The sequence below is a fragment of the Tetrao urogallus genome (genome assembly GCF_951394365.1).
Source record: "Tetrao urogallus genome assembly, chromosome: 1".
In the NCBI taxonomy this organism is placed as follows: Eukaryota; Metazoa; Chordata; class Aves; order Galliformes; family Phasianidae; genus Tetrao; species Tetrao urogallus.
In genome coordinates, this window is record NC_136813.1 from 114,075,050 (window position 1) to 114,100,387 (window position 25,338).

A 25,338-nucleotide genomic window follows, 5' to 3' on the forward strand; every position below is an offset into this window, starting at 1 on the left:
TCCCAGCAACTGGTGAACATTCAAGCAACTTGTTCGCACTGAACTTCTGTTGCTACAGATTTGTTGTTAGTGGTACTCAGCCTTATCTGAGTACGTCTACAGAAGACAGCAGTTATGTCTTTGCTTTGTCCCTGGTAGGGTTTGATGTTTTGAATTAAATGACAGTTATATCCTGTGGCAGATTTACATGATTGCTCAGGGTCACATCTAGTTATGTTCCACAGATTGTGAGGCAATAGACCTGGAGTGAAAAGGTAAGGGGTTGCATCATAAAATGAAAAAAGAAAGAGTTAAATCAATGAAAATGGAAAGGAATTTGAAACAGGAGGGAGAATGGCTGATAAGTGGTTTCTGTCTTCTAAGAGTCAGTAGAAAACAGCCACAAAGCAGAATGGCAGAAGTGAGAAAGAGATAAAAAGGGCAATGCCTGAAATATCAGAAGGCAAATGAGAGCTAGGAGAAAATAGGAACAGAGGTAAAGAAAGGCTAAATCCTGTGCTCAACTGGCTGAGAGTATATAGTCTGGATTTTGTACCACTTGTGATTGTATTGGCCAGTGAGGAGAGTGCTGGAATAATCTTTCTATGTATTTTATAGAAGTCCCTGTAGCATTGAGTTGTATTTATAGTAATCACTTAGCAAGTAGGCCCTTTTACCTTTAATGATAGAGGATCTTTTTAAACACGGGCTTCTGTCTTTAGGCTCCACACTGACACACTCTGTGATAAAGTCCCATGCAAAGTTCCGTTAAAACTGATGAGAGGGGATTTCACAAAATACAACAGGGATGATGTCATCTTTCACATTCTGCCCGAGCCACTCCTTAGTCCTGGTTGCCATAGATTGATCTGGGTTACAGCTTCCTTTCAGACATGAGGAGAGCAAGGACCCAAACGTTGACAGTTCTCTACGATGCATTCAGCCATGGAATGGCTGCAAAGACCTTGGCAGATAACAGAAAGGGAATTCTGAAATACAGTTACCAAGGGTTGATGAGAATAAATTCTTATTCTGCAATTGTCCCAGGCTCATACTGTTTTCATGTAAAACTAGGAAAGAGAAAGACAAAGCACGAGAGCTTCCATGCCATTTCATTGAATTCTGTATCAGACATGTATCCCAGCAGTATGCTGGGAAGGGGGGGAGGGTATGAGAACCTGAAAACGTCTATCATTTTTTGAGTCAAAATGAATAGTAGCTCTAAGATGCTTCTGTATGTATCCAGACTTAAACTGACATTGCTGAGAATTTGCCCCCATCAAATCTTGCCCTAACAGTGCCATCCAGCTGAATGGTGCTCAAGAATACTCTTTGGTTGCTTTTGTGTCAATCGGCCTTTGAGTGTTTGCCACCACTTGGTGGCTATTGCAAATAATTCCCAACGTTGCTTCCCAACTGTTCCTCACTGAATCTGCCAGTGCCCCTGAGTCTGCCATGCTCAGGTGGTCCAGGACTCCTGGGGTGAGTTAAAAAGAGTGTGGCCAGCAGGTCAAGGGAGGTGATCCTCCCACCCTTCTCTGTCCTAGTGAGGCTACATCCAGAGTACTGTGTCCAGTTCTGGGCTCCTCAGTTCAAGAAAGACAGGTATATCCTAGAGTGGAAGGCCACAAAGACACTGAATGGTCTGGAGCATCTTTCATACAAGGAAAGGCTGAGAGACCTGGGACTCTTCAGCCTGGAGAAGGCTGAGAGGGGATCTTATCACTGTTTATAAATATCTAAAATGTAGGAATCAAAGGGATGAGGCCAGGCTCTTTCCAGTGGTGCCCAGCAGCAGGGCAAGGGGCAATGGGCAAAAACTGCAACACAGGAAAAACTGCAACATACAAACACGAAGAAGAACTTTAGTTTGAAGATGACAGAGCATTGGCACAAAGCTGCCCAGAGGAGTTGTAGTGTCCCCATCTTTGGAGATATTCAAGACCCATCTGGCTGCTTTCCTGTGCAACCTATTGTAGGGAACCTGCTTTAGCAGGGGTTTGACTTGGTGATTCCCAGAGGTCCCTTCCAACTCCTATCATTTTATGATTTCTCTACCGGGCACAGCTCCACATCATCTCCTCGCTGGGCACAGGCAGCAGGGCTTCTCAGCTGTTGGTGTTCAGCCATGGGACAAATAGATTTTGCAGTAATGAAGCAGTGAAGTTTTTTTTGGTGTTCTTTTTTTTTGTTTGTTTTTGGCAACACATGATGCTAAACATGGAGCTGACTGGATTTGTGATTACTTGTGATCCTACAGCAACAAAAATGTGCATGGCATGGCAAAAAGCAAACAGATAGAAAGTCTCCCCTGGAGCCTCTTCCCTGAGCCAAGGTGAAAGATGATGTGTGGGTTTTAAAAAAACAGGAATGAAGAAAAAATGGCAGTGATGCTGAACAAAACTCACCAGTTCTGAGTGACTGCGGTTCATTCTTTTCCTTTGTCCTTTATTTGAGGGACGTGGCTTAGTGGGCATGGACGATGGGTTGATGGTTGGACTAGATGACGTTAGCAGTCTTTTGCAACCTTAATGGTTCTCTGATTCTATGCTTTGTGTGACAGCACTCAAGTGTTGAGGTGAACTGGGCCTGGTTAGCGAGAAGTTAGCTTTCTTCCAAGGAGAGCCTTTTGGATTTGCAGCTGAAGATGTGGGTACGCACCAATATTTTGGCTGTGGCCAAGCACGGCTCACACAGCAGCAAAGCTTTCTCCTTTCCCACTCTGCCTGATGCTGGAGGTGGACGAGTGGCTGTAAGGGGAGGTCTGAGGACGAGGGGCTCTCCGGTCATACCCTGCTCACAGTTAACTGGGTTGCACACAGAATGGGGTGGCCCTTTGGCTTCCAACTTGCCTGTTGTGAGACTGCCCGGGCATTGCACATGTAAGGTGCTGAGCGATTCCCTTCACTTCGCTTGTTGCTTTTTAAATATTTTTCTCTTTTTTCTTCACTCCAACTGCGTCCCTCTCCCAACCCCCGCCTTCTCCCCTCTCTGCGCTTGCCACCTCCTCCCGCTGCCACCACCAAGATGGCGGCGAGGCGCTGCCGCCCCGCCCCGCGGGCGCTGCCCTCCCTGGGCCGGCCTCTCCCCCGGCCGCCGCGGTGGCTGCTGCCGCCGCCGCCTGTCGCCCTGTGATGAGAGCATCAGCCCTCACTGCCACGTCTCCCGGGCAGCTGCGCAGGGCCGCGCCGGGTTGCCGAGCCCGTGCCGCCCGCCTCCTTTTCCTCCCGTTCCCGGGGGGCTGCGGCCGCCCGCCCCCGCCCCGCCGCGGGGCTCCGGGCAGCGGCGGCCGCCAGGTGGGTCCGCCCGGCGGCAGGAGGAGCGATCCGCGGGGAGCCCGCTCCGCCGCCCCGTCCCACCCGGCGGCCCGGGGCAGCGCTGCCCTCGGGGAGGGAGCCCGCTGCCGGCCGATGTCCGAGCGGCGCGTGGATGTGTGAGTACCGCCCCGGCCGTGCCGTGCCGTGAAGGTGCCCGGCTCCCTCCCTCAGCGGGGCTCCGGGCGGCTGTCGGTGTTCCGAGCCGTTCCTCTGAAAACGTGAGGTACCGCGTCCCGAGCTTCGCGTTTTAGCTTCGTGCCCGAGCCGCGCGTTCGGGCTCAGACAACGTGTCTGGGCTTGTTGGGGGAGCCGGGCGCTCGGAGGCCGACGGACGGGGATCCGACGCGTGGAAGCGTGCGTGGGGCGGCCGGGGTGGGGGGGGGGGCTGCTCTTCGGCTCTGGGCCGAAGGGACGGGTCTCGCGTTCCCGAGGGGCCCGGGGACGTGGCGGCGGGGCCCTGAGTCCCGGGGCTGGCTCTGCGCACCGCGGAGGGAACGCGGCAGCCTCCATGATGCAGCACGGGGTTAGGCCTCGCCGCAGGGGCGGCTCTCTCTCTGTGCCGGGGTCGCTTTGCTGCGTGAATGCTAGCTGGCACACAGGCAGCTTTGTTTGCAGAGTCTGGTCATCGTTGTGCGTGCTTTTCGAGGGGAATAACAGGTCCCCGGTGTCTGTAATGGCTGTAAGGGAAGGAAGATGATGTCTGTACTCAGAGTGGTGAGTTGTACGGTGTTTAGAGGTGAGGCATCCGCTCTGTAGTCAGCTCAGGGTCTGTTAACTGCCTGAGGTCAGAAAAGTTTGGGTAACCAGCCGTCGGCCAGCATGGGAGCAAAAGGGCTCAGCTGTTTCACAGGGTGCTGAGAGCAGAGCAGGACACCAGCCTTCTAACCAGCCTTGTACCTTTACTCACCTCCTGACACTGCTGGTGATGGCCTGCTTTGTTTCTGACACTTATTTCTCCTCCCAGGAGTGCAAGCTCATCCAGCTGGGCACTTGGCTTGCTCAAGGGTGCTCTGCTGGTAAAACCCAGCCAATGCCAGAGTAGCTGCTGGGCAGTGCCAGCCCCTTTGGGAGCTGTGCTGAAGCCTCCCCGTACCCTTTCTCAGACAGGAACTTCAGGCGAGGATGCAGCCACTCTTTGTTTCTGTTCTCAGCTGTCTGACTGCTGTCTCGCAGCACAAATCAGCACACAGTGTGGGAATGCCATCCAGATCATATTTGTTTGGAGGGTTCGTGTGGTATCTTGGCCAGTTAGCTATTACACTGTGATGCGCTCTCCTAATTTTAAGGTCACAGAGTGGTGCCTGTGTACCTCCCCCTGTGCATGGGCTCACTCCTGGCTGTCTCTTGGCAGACCTGCCAATCTGCAGGCACTCATGCCCTGGTTTTTGGAAGGCCTTTATTAATACTTCCTTTAATAAAGGCTTCCATGCTATCTCAGCCCGAGCCACCCAAATAATTGATGATGCTAAAAAGGGTAGCATTTTCCATTTTTTACCTTCCATTTTTTACTTTGCATGTCAGTCTTTCTGACTGTACGATGGATGGTTCAGCTTCCTTCTTTTGTAGGCAGTGTTTCAATTCTGCTTGTAAGAAAACAAATGATTTTCAGAACTTGTTGAGAAGTACAGTTTAGCACCTTTCTGAATAAAAGAATACTTTTTACAGGGGCAGTAATGGCATCCTGTGGTAGCCAAGGAAATAAAGCTATTTTCATCATGGTGACCTGTCTATATTAGCAATATTGTGCGTCACTAATATGGTTATACTTGTATGTATTATTCAGTACCAGACAGGCCTAATCACTTTCTTTTTGTCTGTGCTTGCTTCAGCCACTGCCTTTTGGTTTGAAATTTACAGAGATGGAATTAAATTATATACGTAGTATTTGAGGCGAGGAAAAACATTCAGCTGTGTTTGGTATCAGGCAGTACCGAACGCAAGTCTTCGAAAATGTCTGCACTGCAAATTTTGGATGTCATAAAAGTAACATTTTTCTTTCATAGGCATCAGATCTGGATGTTTGAAAATACAGCAAGAGCATATGTGTTAGAAATGGTTGTTGAGGTGCTTTCCAGTTTCTTTGAGTGTTCAGTTCAGAAGCCAGTCAGGCAGTCCATGCAGCTGTAGGGTTGCAGCTCCTAAAGGTGGGTGTGTAAGGCAGAGCAGCAGAACAGTGCTGATTCTGGACCATACAACTCCTCAGTCTCAGAGCTTTCTCTGTGCCCTGTGTAATGAAATCATGGAGAAAGGTTTTCTGTTTGTTTTTTTTTTTTTGTTAGTTTACTTATTTTTTGTTTCTTTTCTCATCCTGGCAGTTACATGACAAGTGGATCAGTTTTGTTTTAGTGTATGAATATAAAAGTTAGAGTTGAAGGGGCTGCATTCATACTCTGGATCCAAACAAGGTGTTTTGTCAATGCGAAGAGGTGCTTGAGCATCTCTGTTTAGAAAGTTAGTTGAGTTTGTTTACTAATAGAACATCCAGGTTTAGAAATACTACTGATTTTTCAACCATTGTTATGTTTGTTCGTTACAAAATTGTGGATCCTGACATATAGATGGGCAGAGAAACACAGAAGAGGGTTGAGTTTGGTTTGCAGAATCTACTGAAGTGCTTTGGGGTCTTTGTGCTTTGTCTTCAGCTGTCATAATTAACTCTGCAGTATGGTATTGTGCTACCTAACACACATTTTCCTTCTGAGGCCAGATTCAGGGCCAGGCTGGATGTGGCTCTGGGCAGCCTGGTCTGGTGACCCTGCACATAGTGTGGGGGGTTGAAACTAGATGATCATTGTGGTCCTCTTCAATCCAGGCCTTTCTATGATTCTGTGATTCAATTCTATACTACTTGTTCTTGCGTTGCCATTCAGCTGGAGACCTGGTACAGTTCAGCATCAGTGCTGCTCTGCTGGCTTAAACACAAGAAACTGTAAGTAAGATACGACTTTATGGCCATCAGCCTTCCTCTTCTTGCAGCAATCCTTTTTCTCTGCTGACACCGAGCCCCGCTCCCTGCCTGCAGAGTTTGGCCTACCGCAACAAGAGATGATATCACAAAGTTAGCGCTCCCTTCTTCTTTGTTCACCTAACCACAGCAGGTCTCTTGTGATGGAAACTTCAGTTTCCATCACCATTTTTTTTTTGTTTTTTAATCTAAACCACAACTAGATGAGCAGCAGATAGTTGATAGTTTTAAAATTAGTGATAGTTTTAAAATTAGAGGTAAACCTCTGTGTGACTTGGCTGAATCATTCGTGAGTTGTCACAAACTCTCCTGGAAGATTTCCTGCCATTCTTCGTGAAGTATATTCACTTAGAGTCACTTCCAACCTTTTTTGGACTCGGACGGAACGTGTTGCAAGCGGAAAACAAGGCTTCTAGTGGGAAGTGAGTATTGTGCAACCGAGTTAGAAAAGCTGGGCTGGCGACCACGATGCAGCAACATCCAGATGTGCTGGCTGGTCTGAAGTATTCAGTTGGAAGCAGCATCATCAGTAGACTTCTGTGGCCCAAAATGCAGAGCATTCATGCAAATTCAGACCGCTAAACTGGTCTTGGTGTAATTAATCATACCAGGGATTATTATGTCCTATTGCATTTCCTGCTCTGTATGTGCTCATATGAGGTTCTGAATGCTGCCTACCAGAGTAATAGAAATGGAATTGAGATCCTTACTGTTTGGTGGAGAAATTGCATGGCCAAGTGAAATGGATAAAATATTGCCTCTGCCTGTTATTTAAGATGGAAATAGAGGGTAGTTGATGTATTCTCATGTGTTCTGTGTTTTAATGCAGATTAAACACTCCTAATATACAAATTATGACTTATTTAGAATTCTACTTTTCCACAGTGTCAGGGATGTGCAAGCTTTCATTGCACTGATACTTTCTGATTCGAATTCCAGTCTGGGGACTTGGAGAAAGACTCAAGAGATGTAGGGAGAAGTCAGGCCCTCCATGGAATCTGCTGGATCTGTTTTGATCGGGTGTGGGGATATATATGTATACATGTACCTGTGTGTACACAGTACCAGTCAAAGTTACCTTCCATGCTGTGAAGACAAAAACGCAAAACAACTTTGCACAGTGCTTTTTGTACTCCACGTCTTCAAACTCACTGCTGCAGATAGCAGATGCCTGCCTTATTTTTAGCTGTGTGAGGACAAAATAGAAAAATCCTAGTGACTCCCCATGGTTTGTCATCGTGGCTGGTCTCCATTAAATTAAACATAGAGGTTGGCAGAGAAGCAAAACCAGCAGGAAAGCTGCTTCTGTTTGTTTTTAAAAAAAGCTCGTCTAAAGCACTAGAATAATACTATAAAAATATTCACTACTACATACAGAGAACCCCCAGGAGGAGAAATACTTTGTCCAGCTGTTTATCCTTTTTGAGATAAGGAAGTAGAGGCCTGAATCAGTAAAACCACTTCTCTGCAAGTCAGTGGAAGAGGAGAGACTGAAAAGCAAAGGGTTGCTGGCTTGCAGTCACGTATTTCTGCTGCTGGTCCACATGTATGTGTTGAGGAACGGAGAAGAAAGTGCATACTTCTCGGTGACTTGGTTGGCTGAGAATTAAAAGGTGGGTTCTTGAGGCAGAAGGAGTCCTTTTTTGTGTGCTAGCCAGTCTCAAAGCTGGCCATATGTGAACCTAGCTCCACATCAGTGACACACTAGAAGTGCCTACATACCTGGTGAGTCCGCTGACCTCCTGGCAGTTGATTTATCTTATGGCAAAGAGTGAAGAAAAATGATTTCTAAAGTGAACTCTTGTTTCTGTCTTCAATAGTCATGTGGAATTGGAGCTTAAAACTTGTGGAGTTACATATCCAAAGCCTATTTTGGATCTGAACTCTCGAGGGCTTTCATATGACAGTGCAAGTTGTCTTTAAGAAACATATGTCAAGCTTAAATCTTGCCAGCTCTTCAGTGTGAATCTCTTGCACTGTACAAGATGGGAGTTCCTCTCCTTTTCCCATACGATTTAGAAGCATGGGAGCTGTAAGACCAAAATAACAATGATCCAACTAGTCAGGACTGTGTTTCCTGCTGATGCTGGAAAATATCAACTTTGCTATTCTGTCCTGTCTTCATACAAGAACAAGCAAATGCTTTCTTTATTCCAAAATCCAGTATTTGGCAGTGATTATTGCTGTATAGGACAGAGGAGGCCAAAGAAAATGTTAACATCTTGTGAACTGTGTGATACCGTTGTCTTGCTGAGAAGTGTCTTATTGGCCACTTGTAGCAGATTGGCCCTCAAGGACCATATGATGGTGGTTTGGGGTTTTTTTCTTTTTTTCTTTTCTTTTTTTTTTTTTTTTTTTTTTTGCTGTTGTTTGTTTTGAACATTATTTCACTTGTCTTCATTCATAAGATCATTACAGTTCTTCATTAAAGTCTTACTGAGCTGTTTGCTGTGACATCCTGCAGCACCTAATTGCACAGTGTAATTACATGGTTATGAGGTATTATTTTATTACCTCACGTATGGCAGCTTTGTTCTTGCGCTCCTGTTGGCAGTAGTTCATTGACAGTGTTTAGCATCTGCATCTTCTTGCTTCCAGCTCACAAGGTCTTGAATACATCTGTATTCTGTATCATAGAATCACAGAATGGCCTGGGTTGAAAGGGATCACAATGATCATCTAGTTTCAACCCCCCTGCTATGTGCAGGGTCGCCAACCACCAGACCAGGCTGCCCAGAGCACTTGTAAGTCTCTGAGCTTTCTGCAAAGTGTAGAGCAATCCCTTGCAGTTGCTACAAACGGCCAAGCTGAGGTAAAAGAGCTGCCTGAAGAATGCCCTGTAGAAGAGGACAAGGGAATTATGTAAGGAGGAGGTGTCTATGGTCCCAGCAGCCTGCTTCTGCTACTGCCATGGTGTGCAGCCGTGTCTGACAAAGGGCTCTGTCTCCCGTATACCCCTAAAGTAAGGAATTTGAGGAGGTTTCTGATGAATGTAGGGTTTGGTTTGGAAATCCTTCTCCATTTTTAAAAGTTGCTTTTTCATACTCTGAGATAATTATATCTGTTTCCCATCCTTGAGGAGAACATCTGCAAAATGAACTAAACAAGACTTATTGCACCCACTCCAACCTGGATAGGCTTTTCCTGGAGAACTTTTCATTCCTTTTGTCAGTGGGTGTGTGAAGAACTGTGACAGCTACAAATGGCAAGTGCTGCCTTCACCTTGTCTTTCTGTCAGCCTGCCTCAGTGAGGATGCCTGAAATCAGTCCTATAGTATGAAAGCAGTTTATGGAAACTTTTTTTTTTTTTTTCCTTTTTGCTTGTTTGATTGTTTTTGACAGGTGTGTAGAGGACTGAGTGATGGATTTCTTCATCCACTCATCCTCTTCAGCTGAAGCTTTGCAGTATCACAAAAGCCCACAGTAACTTGCTCATGCTGGTTGGTTTTATTGCAAAGGTGGTTCCTGGCTCTTGGTCACCAAGCAGAAATGAACTTAGCAGTGCTTCACCTGATGGCAGTGATTCACATGATCGTAGAATGGCCCAGGTTGGAAGGGACCTCCAGGATCATCAAACTCCAACTGCCCTGCCACACGCAGGGCCACCAACCTCCCCACTTAATACTAGACCAGGCTGCCCAGGGCCCCATCCAATCTGGCTTTGAACACCTCCAGGGACGGGGCATCCACAGCCTCTCTGGGCAGCCTGTTCCAGCACCTCACCACTCTCATAGTAAAAAATTTCTGCCTGACATCCAACCTAAGTCTTCCCTCCTTCCACTTGAAACCATTTCCCCTTGTCCTGCTCTGGGCCAGCTTGCAGCATCCAGAGCCCAGCCTTTGCTTCTGCTCTAGGGGGCTTTCTGCTTCTGTCTGCACTCCTTAACCTGCCCCTCCAGCAAACTGACTGCAGTGTGAGGCCATGGAAAATGTGCTGACATGGGAGACCTTGCCCCTAACCGGTTTGGCCTCCTTGCTCAGGGCCAGCTGGCAGGTGTTTGCCTTCCCGTCCAGCCCCAGTTGAAAGGTTCTGTTTGCTCAGCGCTAGGGGACCTCTGCGCGAGCCAAATATTTGGCTTTCCACCTGATAACCTATCAGTTATTTCCTCCTGAAAGCCTTGCAGCAACCGAATGCTCTTTCATGCCTGAACCTGGTTGGCGTTTCCACAGAAGTTTTGTAGCATCCTGGCTTTCGGCGTGACAGATGTGATGCTGCCAGCAAGGCAGCCTCGTGATCGAGGCGCAGACATCACCGTTCCTAGGCTCTGCTCATGATATACGTGTGTATTATTTGCATTGTGTTGGTGAATTAATTGCCAGCTTTGTGCCTGAAGTTTTTTCCATCTGTAAAAATGTTTTTTTTACTAAAAGCAAACAAAAAAAAGTAAAATTCTCGTGTTGAAAGGAAGTAAAGAATGAGCCACAATTAGTTAGGACTCACGGCAATTCCAAAGAAAACTTAAGTATAATGTGAATTTGCTGCTAACTTGCAAAGACATTGGGGCTGTGGGACAAATTCAGGTTTGGGGTTAGGTTTACCAGGCACAGTGACTTGAAGCAGGGATCTCCATGATTTGGGAGACCTTTTTCACGTGGGTTGTTTCAGTTTTGGAGGCTGGCTGGAGAGACAGGGAAATAAGTAGAAAGAGCTATTTGTCTTCTAACTGAAAGTCAGAATTGTTACAGTATGTATTCAGTCCCAGCAGTTAGAGGATCCTGTCCTATTTTCCTCTTCCTGTCCTGTCAGAAATGCTTTCACCACAGGCTAGCAGCATCCTTGTGAACAAGGTTTTATAAATAAGCCACTGTCTGGGACACAAGGAGTTGTTGTCACCTGTGGGCACCAGCCGCTGCTATCTTCCAAATTTCTACGTCTTTCACGCAGGCTGAGCCGAGCCGAAAAGATCTTACATGGCACTTTGCCTCTGTGGTCTGGAAGCTGGAGCCTCACAGCTCGTTTGGGTTGTCCTTTGGGTTCACTCCCAGGATAGGTGCCCCTGAAGAACAGCAAGTGAGAAGCTGGCGTGCTGCAGGGTAGGGAGCTGTTACCAGACACCTGGATGCAGGATGATGTGCAGCACCAACAGCCATGGCGAGGGAGCTGCAGCAGTGCTGTTGAATGGCATCCTCACAGATGGTGATGTGTTGCTTCACCCCAAGGTGTCACGTGCTTATTAGGCAGGAATAAGTCTCTCTGATCAAGGTGGAGATCTGCAATGAGAAACCTGCGGTCTTTCAGGCTGCGTCACTTCAAGTGAGGGTGGCCATGTTTCTCTCTCTGCTCTTGAGAGCATCTGCCTGTAGGACTTGTGGAACCAAGAAGCCTCTTGAGTGTTCTCATAGCTCTGACAGTTCTCGGACCTTGGTGCAGCAAGCTTCCAGAGGGAATTGGAAGCTGGGAGTTTTCTCCAATTAAAAAGCATTAACGCTATCAAAATAACTGGCTAAGCATTATAATGTTTCCAGCAAAGAGATGGGGAGCCAGGCAGTTTTTTTGTTCTCATGAGTCACTGACTCTTCTGAGCTGTCCCCTCTAAGTGCTATTTAGACAGCTGCTGATGCAGGAATACCATGCTTAGGGATGGCCCCTGGGGAGCAGGAAGGGCACAAGCTTGCTCACCTCCCAGCTGGTGGATAGTTGGTCTGCTGAGTTCTTCATCCCTCAGGTCTTGCTCGTGGCAGTGGTTCCTGCCCATCTCCATCCTGCATCATTGAGGTAGGTGGTGGTTGATGGAGAAATGAAATGTCCATGTGCTGTCTGTAGTCTTAAAAGCACGAATCAGAAACTCGAGGTGCTGGTGCCTTATGTTCCTGGCTCTTCTGTTAACCATGTCACAGATGAAGGTTTCATCTCTGTCCTGAAGAGATCCATCACAGCTCTCCATATGCATTTTCAGGACTGCTGATCTGTAGCTGACCCCCCCACATCTTCTGTGTGCATTTTTGGGATGCCTGTATCTGCCTTGGAGGGTAGGGGATCTCGGGACCAGGGCAGTTTCTGATCTGAGAATGCTGGAGTTGAAGGCACTACATGTTGGCATGATGTTTGAAGGGAAATCACAGGTCAACTGGGAAGAACTGTGTGGAATCAAACTAATGGACTGAAAAGTCTTTTCAGGAAAAGCTTTTATCTACCATTATTCACTTTCCGCTTGAGACTGTATGAAATGAGTGCTGATGGGCAACTGCATGGAGTGGGGGGGCTCTACAAATGAGACAGGAACCTGGAAGGACTGCTGGCTTGCTGCATAGGCCTTAATGAAAACTCCTAATGACTTTGTTGCTCGCAAGAATCTTACCCAGTGGAGTAAAGGTCATGGGCACTTCTCTTTCTTCTTTTTTGTTTTAGCATATTTTTCACAGTAGAATTATCTCTTAATCACTGAAAACTATAAAAGAGGGCTGTGGATTGGTTCAAAGCCAAAAACGCAGGTGTGGAGTCCAACTGATTTCAACACTTAGCTTAACTTGTTCTGGGGAACTTCGGTTTGGTCTGACTAGTTCTACAAACAGAAACCAAAAAGGAAGTTTTATGGGGCAGATTTTGCTCTAACAGACCCCTTCCTAAGTTGATTGAGCTCTGGTGAAGTCAAGCTATGGAAAGAGTGGCTTGAGTAACTGCTCTCATACGTTAGCCCAGTCTGAATGTTAACGAATCACTGTGAAGGGGATTATTCGGGTGAGCTTAGAATGCAGTGCACTGACATCAGGAGGGCTCATTTCTGCAGGCATTCCTTTTTACTGGTGGGAGCCAGCATTTTCCTAGTTCACAAAGCCAAAGGGTGGGAATGCGATCATGATGCGTGTCCAAGTGTCTCTTGATGAGCACATGAAGCATCCTCGTGGGATTGTATGAATGACATCTGGTAAATTATGTGCACAAATCATTGAACGTGGCATAAAATACCCTCCACTAACTCTTAGCAACTCCGATTAGAACATCAACTTATGTGCATTGCATCCGTTGTCATCAGTAGCATGCAGGTTGGGTTAGATCGATTGTTTTAGCTTCCGCAGTGCCTCTCATAGTTTAATTTGGCTTAAAGCGGTTTTGAAAGTTACTCCTTTTAGGATTGTGGGGTTTAGGGTTTTTTTTTTTTCATCTGTTTTTTAATGCCTGAAATACAGACATTGTCAAATAGAGCTCTAGAACATCCTAGAGAAGGTTGTGAGCTTTCAAATATTGCCTAGAAAGGGAAAGAAGAACTCTGTTCTCTGTTGTGTTGTCACAGGAATAAGAATTCTGAAGTCTGCCAGAATGCAGACTTTTTCTTCCAAACTTAAAGTGTCTGATGTTTACTCTCCTTTTGTGCAATTTCACAACATCATTCTTTTTTCTCCACAATCTGTTTTACTTTAAGTGACCTTCATGTGGGAGTGTGCAAAACGTTCATCTGTAAAAACACCTTATTTTTTTGCTGAAATTTTGAGTTGGCTGTTGGAGTAAGAGATGAAGCTTGAGAAACTTGTAAACCAAAGGGGAAAAAAAACCGAAAACAAACCAACAAAACCCACCGCCCTCAAATATGTTTTTATGCCTTCTTGGATTTATTCTGTGTTCATGGTGACAGTGATGTGACTCATTCAGCAAACTTTCAGCGTTTCTGCCAGCTATGATTTCTCAAGATTTTAAAGGAGGTGATAACTGAATAAGACACAGATAATGGGTTCCACCCATATATTTCAGAGCTAGGTTGAGAGCTCCCCAGAAAGAGGCAGTGTTTTTCTTGGATTCTGGATTGGTTCTGGCTATGATGTTTTGCCAATAGGGCACCCGAGCCATCTCCAGAAATGCAGACACACTTCTATAAGATGCTCACTCAGTGTCACATTTCTGTGCACACGATGCTCATTAGGAATGGCTTCTGGGATTTGCACTCCAGTTTAACCCATCAGTCTGACAGCCACCACAAACTTTCCTGACTGCTGAAATCCTTGTGGTCTTGGGTAGGGTCAATGAAATGAAAGCAAAAATATGGGAAGTGATGAAGTCTTTGCCAAAGAATCCATCTTCGTTACTGATACAGAGTTCCTAATCTCTCTCATGGTAGTTCATTTTAAGGAGCTGATTCACTTAAATGTCATTTGAAATAAATATTTATGAACTTATGTTTTAATGTATTATTTTTTAGGGCTGGGCTGTGCTGTTGCCTATCCACGCATTTGAAGTGCACCCATACATGTGCATTTTGCTGCACTACCCTTTTTAAACGGGCCTCCTACTATCGTGTCAGTCAGGCTTTCTTAGCACAAAAGGGAACTGAACCATGCAATTAACTGCTTTGCTAAACCTTCATGGACACCAATTAAAGCTGTCTGTTTTGAGCTCTAGCAGAGGGGGTCCAAATTGCATACCAGCATCAGACTCTATCAAATGATGTGCTGGCGTCTAAAAAGACCTGCAAAGCTCCACGAGCTCTTCGCACCAGAACAGAAAGGGTTCTTTCCATATTTGCTTTTGAAATATGGCATGTGGTTGTGCTGTCTCCAGCGCTGGTGGTGCTCAGTGAGAACTTCCCAGCCAACAGGAACTGCTGTAAGTTGTTGGTGGATAACATAAGCTGACTGGTTTTAAAGACACAGCATCAGTGGATTCTGTTCTTTGTAAGCAGGCAGACACCGACCCAGTACTGTCGAAACCACACGATCTTTTAGGGTGGTGATGAGTGTCCCCACTTCAACACTCTGTGTTAAAGTGGTTTCCTTTTGCATGAATTCATTTATTTGGGGGTGTGAAGAACTTCAGCTGTAGTTCGTTGCCTGAGTGATATTTCTGTCTCCTTTGCAGACCTGGGAAGGCTTCAGGATCGTCTGGGTCTCTGGGCACAGCCTGTTGGAGGCACTGGAAGTGGACTGGTTCCTGGTCATGCCCGGTGGAAGGAGGGGACCCAGCCGGCAGCAGCTAAGCCGTTCAGCTTTGCCTTCTCTCCAGACTCTGGTTGGTGGGAGCTGTGGAAACGGTACTGGTTTGAGAAACAGGTGAGGACAAAGGTAGGATTGTTGAAACATCTGTGGCTAGGATAATGATAAAAGCTTTAAATCCTATCTGCTCTGAACTCTGCTCAGTGGTTCAGACAAGGAACTGGGAGATTGAATCCTCTATGTGGCATTAGGTGAGAGTAGGCCCTGCAATGCCCACTAGAGAAGAAACGTGTCCTGCAATAGAAGGCTCTTCCAATTTCTCTTCCCATCTCTGCTATGGCACATTCTCCTCTCTAGTACTTCTCTCTGCACACTAAAATCTGCCCCAGGGGGAGGCCTGTAGAAGCAGGGTTGCAATCATGCAGTATTCACTTTGTCTTTCCCTGCAGCATTTTGTAGAGGAGTGAATTAGAGCAGATTATTACTAGGCTTTATTACTAGGCTGCCTGCAATGTTGTGGGAACTTACTGTGACACATCAGACTGCGGCTGTGAGCCCCCCTCCTACCTGACAGAAAGAAAAGGCAGGAGGATGTCTATTGTTTTCTCTGCTGGACCCACACAAAACCAATTCTTACAGTTTGCAAAGCTCATCTCCGTTTTCTGGGGAAGCTGGAGGTGGAAAAAGGAACTCGGAATAATAGTTAGGGTACCACATTTAGCGTAAAGACTACAAGGGCCCATACCAAAGTGAACAGACTAGATAAGCTGTTTGCTGCATGTTGAGGCCTTGATCTACTTCGTATAGGTTCATCTTGACAGAGTAAAGAGATCTAAACAATTTAGTTGTGGCTTTAAAGACTTTTCTGGCCTTGATAAGTGGATGGATGGCTCAGTCTTAGACTTTAGAGGAACAAGTGATTGTGGAGACCTTGGTGTCAGCGTCTCAGGGCCATAGGGAGCATTGCTTATCTTGGTTTTGGTTAGACACAGCATAACTTACGTCTGAACATTTCTGTGCCAGTTTTGTCTACAGGAGCTTTTAGTTGTCGTAGCCTCATCCAAAAGATAGCAAAGAAGGAAGTGTGAGCACATTTGAGAGGTCAGCTTCGAGGAAGTGGCTTCATTCCATTTTTAGTTAACTTTCTTTAACAGAGGAGCTCTCAGCAGAAAGGCAGTGGGTACTTGGTAATACTGGGGAATACCCAGTATTATATCCCCATCTACAAGAAGGGCCATAAGGAGGATCCAGGAAACTACAGGCCTGTCAGCCTGACCTCAGTAACAGCGAAAATTATGGAGCAAATCATCTTGGGTGAGATCACATGGCACGTGTGTGGTGTCCAGGAGATCAGGCCCAGCCAGCACGGGTTCATGAAAGGCAGGTTGTGCTTGACCAACCTCATCTCTTTCTACGACTGAGTGACAAAACTAGTGGACAAGGGAAGGGCTGTTGATGTGGTTTACCTAGACTTCAACAAAGCCCTTGACACGGTCTCTCACAATATTCTTCTGGGGAAACTGGCTGTCCATGGCCTGGACAGGTATACCATTCTTTGGGTAAGGAACTGGCTAGAGGCCATGCCTAGCAGGTCGTGGTGGAGTTAAGTCCAGCTGGTGACCCATTTCAAGTGGTGTCCCCCAGGGGTCAGTACTGGGACCCATCCTGTTCAATATCTTTATTGATGACCTAGATGAGGGGATTGAGTGCACCCTCAGTAAGTTTGCAGATGACACCAAGCTGGGAGGTGGTGTCGATCTGCCTGAGGGCAGGGAGGCCCTGCAGAGGGATCTGGATAGGCTGGATTGCTGGGTTGAGGTGAATGGGATGAGGTTCAACAAGGACAAGTGCCGGGTCCTGCACTTTGGCCACAACAGCCCCACGCAGTGCTATAGGCTTGGGGCTGAGTGACTGGATGACTGTGAAGAGGAAAGGGACCTGGGGGTGTTGGTTGATGCTCGGCTGAACATGAGCCGACAGTGTGGCCAGGTGGCCAAGAGGGCCAACGGCATCCTGGCCTGCATTAGAAATAGTGTGGCCAGCAGGAGCAGGGAGGTGATCAGCCCCCTGTATTCAGCACTGGTGAGGCTGCACCTCGAGTATTGTGTTGTCTTGGGCCCCTCACTACAAAAAAGACACTGAGGCTCTGGAATGTGTCCAGAGAAGGGCAACAAAACTGGTGAGGGGTCTGGAGCAACAAGTCTTATGAGGAGCGGCTGAGGGAGCTGGGATTGTTCTGGAGAACAGGAGGCTCAGGGGACCTCATTGCACTCTACAACTTCCTGAAGGGAGGTTGTGATGAGGAGGGGTTTGGCCTCTTCTCCCAGGCAACAAACAGGACCTGAGGAAGTGGCCACAAGTTGTGCCAGAGGAGGTTTAGGTTAGACATAAGGAAAAACTATTTCTCTCAGAGAGTGGTCAGGCACTGGAATGGCTGCCCAGGGAGGTGGTGGAGCTGCTGTCTGTGGTGGTGTTCAAAGGTGTCTCGATGAGGAGCTGTGAGATATGGTTTAGTGCTTGTGGTAGCAACGGTGACAGGAGGGCAGTTGGACCTTGCAGGTCCTTTCCAACCTTACGATTCTATGGAAGGAGGCTGTGTGCTTCTGTCCTGAAGTGGGTGCTAATGTAATAATATCTTACTGGTGAGCAGAAGGAGTGAGCTTTAAAAGCTCAGTGTGGCACAGAGTTCTTCATGACTTTTGCTTGGGGTTTCTTCCTCACTGTATACTTTCAGTCTTCCCTTTGCAATTTGAAATAACAGCTGAGCACATCACAGCACTGCTGGTAGACCCATTTATCTGTAGTCTACAGAAAATGCTGGCTAAGAGTTTTGTCCATGTTAAGAGGAAGATGAAGCTTACCAGCAGCCTTGTACCAGTAATATGAATGCAAGACTGATGCCATTTCTACTCAAGCAATGCCCAGTCCCAGATTCAGAACCCTAAGCATTTCCTGTCCTGGGAAACAGTGGAGATAATGTATAATGTTTACCAAGTGAATGGTATCTTTCTGCTTCAGGAATGGTAGTGCCATCAGCCTCTCTGCGCCTCCCATCACAGCGCTGATTACTCCAGAGCCTGTACGTCACTGCCGGATCCCTGACCTGCCGTTAGACGGGAGCCTTCTCTTTGAATTCCTGTTCTTCATCTACCTACTGGTAGCCCTCTTCATTCAGTACATCAACATCTACAAGACTGTCTGGTGGTACCCGTACAATCACCCTGCTTCCTGTACCTCACTGGTGAGTTCCCCAGCAAAATACCATCGCTTGGGCTTTGGCATTACACAGCTTCTTGTCGTGCTTCTTCTGGTGAGGATTCACCAAGACTTTGACATAAGGAGGTGAAGGGGACTTCAGTTACACCCCCATCAACCAGACTCATGTCATCCCTCGTTTTATGGGGAGAGGGGGTTGCGTGGAAGGTCAGGGAGAGAGGTTCTTCAGTGAAGCAGGGTTTCTTCACTGGAAGTTTCTGCAGGCACTTGTGGTAGCCACTACATTTTTGAAATGGAGTTGAGTCTACAGGAGCCTTCTGCCTCCTGCTGTGAGTGCCTCTTCCCCAGGGAAACAACAGAGCCTGAGAGCAGGGATGATGGAGGTCTTTGTTAGTATCTCACAGCAGATCAGCAGCAGGGGAGTTGAGGAGGGAGTCAGGTTCTCAGCTGATGTAAACCTTTCAGTCTCCTTAGTTTCTTCTTTTTTTTGCTGTCTGAATGACTTATACCTGAGTCAGCAAACCCCAACTGTGTAAATCTAACTTCTGAAATGGTCCTTAATTCATGTAGTCGACTTGCATTGAAACATGAGGTAGTTCCTTAGTTAGTTGTGCAGACAGGTGGTGCTGGTGCTCCACTTGTCCAGCTGTTAGTTTCAAATTCACCTATGTGATGTTGGACACAGCTTTTATTGAAGAGAAAGCATTCCATTTTAGTTTTCCTACCTGAAAACATTTTATGGACCTATATCTATTCCCATAAGTCAAGCATTCTCACATACCCAAAATTTCCTTCTGAGACAGCACTATTCAGAGTCAGCTAACTGTTCTAGCCAGAACACATTTGATGACTTCACTAAAAAACTGTAAGGATTCCAAGAACTGTAGCTAACTTGATGCAGCCAAAATCAATATTAATATACATTTATGGCCAATGCAGATGACACTTCTTACATAACTTTGATTATCAGAGAACACTGGTGGTCACTACCACCTATTTCTGAGACAAAGGGCTAAAGTGGGCTGGTGTCCAGGACTCTGGATTTGGCTGTCCTTGCTATGGTTGGTTGGTGGCTTTTCCCAGGATAACTTGCAAGCTGTTCTCCACAGTAGCATCCTGGTCCTAAAGCTCTCTTTGACCCTCAAAATGCCTGCCTTTGGGTGGATTTTTTTTTTTCCTTATGTGGGGAAGACCTTACCTCTGGAGACATTCCTGTGTTACTTGTTTTTCTCCCTTCTCCCATGTTCCTAATAGGAGATTAGGGGCATGCCTGTCTAAGGTACAAATGCTTTCAGCAGCCAGCTTTCCGGTCCCCACCCCAGCAGGGTGTTTTCAGAGCTCCTTCCTGTGGTGAAGAATCTTTTCTCTTTCCTTCTTCAGAATTTCCACCTTATTGACTACCACCTGGCGGCGTTCATCACAGTGATGCTGGCGCGGAGGCTGGTGTGGGCCCTCATCTCTGAGGTAATGTTCCCACTGTTCCCTCTCCTGCCTGTAATACTGACTGCAGAGCAGGACAGCCTTAGAAAGTTCAGAAAACTGGAGAGCTGGAGCATTTCTTCCCCCAGAAGAAGCCTGACTCTGAAAGTCCTAAGATTCTGGGGATGCCCTGCTATCATGCAACCTATATTCTTGAAACCACTCATGTCCTGCACTACTGGATAGCCCTGTTGCTTTTCAGCTAAAGGGAGGTGAAATGATCCCACTGGCTTCTGTATCCCTGCAGGCACAATACTGTAGCTTACTATCTCATGCCAGAGAAGTGGCTGTGGGAATTGCAAGTCGGGTAGCAGAATGGCAAATAGGTTAGGCAACACTGAAAGAGTGAACAGGAGATCAAAGGGAAGCATCAGAAGGAGGACATCTGAGTAAAGTGAAATAGGATTAGCTGGCAGAACTGCTCTTTCTCTCCTGGTTACTCAGAACTCTGAGGATCTAGAGCTTAGATCTTGAGACCCTCTCTGTGTTTGTGAGAGCGGAATCTGGCCAAGTATGTGCTTGAGAAAGGTTATTTTGAGGAAAATGGCAGCTTATCAACTGAAACAGTTAATACAAGTCCAGACTAAGTTTGTTTTAAAAACAAACTCCCAACGGTTAGGAGTTGTTGAATGGGTGAACAGAGAAGGTGGAATCTCAGAAGTTCTTTCATCTCTGATTTGTGCCATTGTCATTTACGTTCCCATCTCCATAAAGCCTCCCAGAGACTGGAATTTCTGCTTTGAAACCTTCTATGCAAGTTCTTGCACATTCCATTGGTTATAATCACAGAATCATAGAATGGCCTGGGTCATTCAAAGGACCACAATGCTCATCTAATTTCAACCCTCCTGCTCTGTGTAGGGTCGCCAACCACCAGACCAGGTTGCCCAGAGCCACATCCAGCCTGGCCTTGAACGCCTCCGGGGATGGGGCATCCACAGCCTCCTTGGGCAGCCTGTTCAGTGTGTCACCACCTCTGTGTGAAAAACTTCCTCCTAATATCTAACCTAAACTTCCCTGTCTCAGTTTAAAACCATTCCCCCTTATCTTACCGCTATCAACCCGTGTAAACAGTCATTCCCCCTCCTGTTTATACGCTCCTTTCTGTAAGAATCTGTGCCATCTCCTGTTTGAAGACTGGAGCAAGCTGTTTTGCTGCCCTTTTGATGATTCCTCCTCTTTAAACTGCAGTCTGGTATACCTGGTAGAGATGAATGGTGGAAATCCTAATGGATTGCATATATGCACCATCTTCTGTTTCCTCAACAGAGAACGATAATACCTGCTTCTTTAGGAAAATGAATGCTGAAATGTGATCTTTGCCAAAAAAATAGCAAGAGGAAATGCTTTTCAGGCTGGAATATCGTCAGAACATTAAAGGACTTGAGTGAAAATACTTTTTACTTTGCAGCTCTGATTTTTTTTTTTTTTAAGGGCCCTATTTTAGTCATGCCCTAGAACTTGTGCTTATTCATGAATCTTCTGGATTCTCCTTTACTTCTGGAAGGAAGAGGGCAGCCATCCCTCTTACAGCGTACTTTCTGAACCCTCTCACTGCTCTTCCTCTAGAGGAACCTGCTGTCCTGAGCACCAGTGTAGTAGGGCTGCTGAACATGTCTTCTCTATTTATAGGCCTCTCAGGTGGGCGCAACGTCAGTGATTCACTACATGGTGCGCCTGGTGCTACTCACCCTCTGTGGCTGGGTGCTCTGCTGGACTCTGGTCAACCTCTTTCGCAGCCATTCCGTTCTCAATCTTCTCTTCTTGGGCTACCCGTGAGTAATGATACCTTGTAATTTCAGGGCACAGGGAGCACAGCTGCCTAGGGGTTAGCTGCTATGGGAATCAGAGCTGCTGGCTGTAACCTGTCCCTAAAACACAGGCAGACAAAAATCTCATCTTATGAATAAAGGGGAAGTAGGAGTAGCTAGAAGATGATGTGGGGAGGAGCCCTGACCCTATGAAGCAAATTGTCTGCAGCATCCTGTTTGCATGACAGGCCTTTGCTGCAGCTGACAACCGAGTCATTGAGATCACTTGTTCCATGAGTGGGATTTAAAGAAGCTTTTAAGCACGGTTTTTTGAGTTAGGCATTTGCTTTGTGTGGTGTCCTTCTTGAAGGTGGCCCCTGCTTCATTTTGGGATGTCATTTCAGCCCTTCTTTCTCCCTTTTTTCCCCACAGATTTGGTGTTTATGTTCCTCTGTGCTGCTTCCACCAGGACAGCAGAGCACAGCCCCTGCCTGCGGACTGTGGTTACTTGGTACAGGATCAGATGGTGGAAGATGGGGCTTCAGCTGTCAGCAGCCTGGTCAAACCCAAAGATTTCCTTTCGCTCCTGTGGGAATCCTTGAGAGAACAGTTCAATAATCCTACATCTATCCCTACCCACAGCTGCCCCCTCTCCCCAGATCTCATCCGCAATGAAGTGGAGTGCCTAAAAGCAGACTTCAACCGCAGGATCAAGGAAGTTCTCTTCAACTCTCTCTTCAGTGCCTACTACGTGGCCTTCCTGCCACTGTGTTTTGTCAAGGTAGCTCTTGTTCGCTTCTCTTGCGCCCCTGTCTGCCGCCTCCTTCTGAATGTTGTGTGATTTGCTGCCGGGCCAGATTCTTGGTTAATTCCCCTTTTCTCTGTCTCCCCTTTGGCAGCCCGGATAGCGGAGCATGGCTGCATCCGGAGTGCACTAGTACTGCTCCTGGTTGGCGGATAGGTATTGCCATAAATGTGATGCACCTCTAGTCCCATCACCCCACTTACTAACTCCCCTTCTCCCACCCCCTGCCCTAGGCAGATGGATAGCGGCGTTCTTTGTAGAAAAGGGCACTTGTTGTTACCTGTCTCAGATCCAACATCGTCCTGGGTTTTGAGTGCTTGGATCAGAGGCTTTGGTGTTCAGCCTGTTAGAAAGCAGAGCCAACTAGAACGTTTGGGAGCCTAAATTCAAGAACCCCTTGCCAGCGTGGGGTTGTATTTATTGTTGTTTTCTAATTTGTATGAGCTCCAGTTGGTGTAATGAAATGGGCAGGGCTCCACAATCCACGTAGCAGTCCTGGTGCAACTGGTGCTCCCGAAGCAGTTCTGTGGCAAACAGACCCTCCTGTCATCTGCTGCTAGAGGAGGAGATGCACCAGCTGCAGCATCATGCCCCTGCCCTTTCTCCTTCAGGTCAAGGAGAAGGGAGCCTTGAGTGTTTCCTAGCTGTAACCCTCTGAAATCACTGGTCCAAAAGCGCATGCCTGTAATGTGTGGTGTGGGTCTGCTGGATGCACATGCAGTACGTCCCTTGTCATTCCCTCCTCTGCTGAGTGACAGTGGTGCCAAGCTCTTGTCCGGTCTCTTTGCAGAGCACGCAGTACTACGACATGCGCTGGTCTTGTGAGCACCTCATCATGGTGTGGATCAATGCCTTTGTCATGCTCACCACTCAGCTGCTGCCTCCCAAGTACTGTGACCTGCTCCACAGATCGGCTGCCCACCTTGGCAAGTGGCAGAAACTAGAACATGGCTCCTACAGCAATGCTCCACAGCATATGTGAGTGTGGGGATGGGGAGGGCTTGGCCTGCCAGTGAGGGGCTGATGAGACATTCTGGTGGATGAGCACTGCTGATACTTGCTTATCTACTGAGGAAGCTTCTACACTCCTCATTGTCACAGGTAGTAGACACAACTCTGATCTTTGTGTTCCCAGGAAACAGAAGTGACTGCTCTGGAAAGCTCTCCAGAAGCTTCTCTGGTCAAATGCTGGTTTCTTCTCAGAGACAAACACTCTTGGCTGCTAGAGCAGTCACATACATGGGGGAAAGGGTGGCCCCACCAGCATAGCAAGCTAGGATCTTACATAGGGAGCCATTTCTTCACATTGCCCAGGCAGGGTCCTTGTGAGCTTATGAGCTCTTGCCTCTGTGTTTTTCAAGTGGGACTGGGGACACGTCCTTGTCCACAGAGGCTTTGGTATTTTTCAAGATGCAGTTCATTCCTGTGAACCCATGTTCAGTGAGTTGAGAGCATCCTCTCTCCTGCTTCCCTTCGTGCTAACGCTCTGGCATTCTTTTCCCACAGCTGGTCAGAAAACACAATATGGCCACAAGGAGTATTGGTGCGACGAAGCCGATGCCTGTATAAAGCAGTTGGGCCTTATAATGTAGCAGTGCCTTCCGACGTGTCCCACGCCCGCTTTTATGCAAGTATCTCTTTTCTTGTTGGGTCACAGCTGAGGAAGGGGGGAGAGGCTTAAACCTAGCAGCTGCAGCAGAGCAGGTTGTGTGGAACAGTTTGATGCTGCGCAGCAGTCTGTTGGATTTAAACAAAAGGCCTATTCTTAGCAGCAGGGTTTTCCCATCCCAGTATTACTCAAATGTCTGGTCAAGACAGAAGTAATAGCTGCCTTGTCGGTGTTTTCTCATTGTGGTGATGCAGCTCATCAGATGTTACTATATTTGTAAGAGGACTGTAGCTAACAGAACATCTTCTAGTAAAATGAGAAGGCATGTCTACTGGCCCGTAGGTTACTTTACCAGTCCTCCTCTCAAGGAAAATGACATTTTTACATGCCTTGTTTCTTACGCTGCTTTCCCTGCGTAGCAGCTAGCAGTAGCTGGAATACAAACACCACTTCTGCCCGGCTCAGTGCACTGGACAGAACTCTGCATGCACCTCTCCCCACTTTAACATGGCAAAAAATGATAAATCTGCTTTTTACCTCCACAGTTCCTCTTCCACCGTCCATTACGGCTGCTCAACCTGCTGATTCTCATCGAAGGCAGCGTGGTCTGCTACCAACTCTATTCACTGCTGCGTTCAGAGAAGTGGAACCATACCCTCTCCATGGCCCTCATCCTTTTCTGCAATTATTATGTCTTATTTAAGCTCCTCCGGGACCGGATAGTATTAGGCAGGGCATATTCCTATCCACTTAACAACTATGGACTCAAGGCACACTAGGCCTGCCAAATGTGTACCCCTTCCCCTCCTCTACCCACAGGGCAGGGAGGGAACCTCAGAAAAAAATATTTTCGTACAGTTCTATTTTTTTTCTTGCGGCGTTTATAAATATTTAAAATATTTTATATTTTGTATACTGTTGTTTTTGTGGGGTGGGAAGGGAACCAGTGGCAATTAAATGTCGCTTTATAAACAAGGTGTTATTTTATATATATATATATATATAAAAAAAAAACCAGCTCAGTGTGTATATACCGTATATCTATACCCATACATATATCTATGTGAAGCAACAGGATTGTGTGTGTGGTCACTGTGTCTGCTTTGCTCACACAATTGCCTCACTGTGGCACACTGTGGGGATAGAATTGCTGTTCATTAGGAACTGGTCTTCTCTAAAACGCAACTGAGTGAAGAGCCAGGGGAAAATAAAATGGGGCTTTCACCAGTATGGGCAGTTCATCTGGAAGCCTCAGCACCAGGGAAGAAGATATGCACTGGAAGTGCACTGCTGCTATACCAATTTAGGGAAGGGAAAGAAGCAGTGTGCTAAACAGCAGAGTATGTTGCTGTTGA

General features: G+C 46.9%; 1 protein-coding gene across 1 annotated transcript; it reads left to right on the forward strand.

Annotated features, from left to right (window-relative positions):
- Window positions 1–3,113: 3,113 nt before the first annotated feature.
- Window positions 3,114–24,762, forward strand: TMEM39A (transmembrane protein 39A; the record flags this gene model as incomplete). Its single annotated transcript, XM_079549855.1, is given in 12 exon segments — window positions 3,114–3,365; window positions 3,367–3,441; window positions 3,443–3,505; window positions 3,511–3,519; window positions 15,050–15,240; window positions 18,142–18,364; window positions 19,720–19,803; window positions 21,451–21,593; window positions 22,002–22,350; window positions 23,165–23,352; window positions 23,881–24,001; window positions 24,529–24,762. Coding segments are annotated over 12 exon segments (1,932 nt in total).
- Window positions 24,763–25,338: the final 576 nt, after the last annotated feature.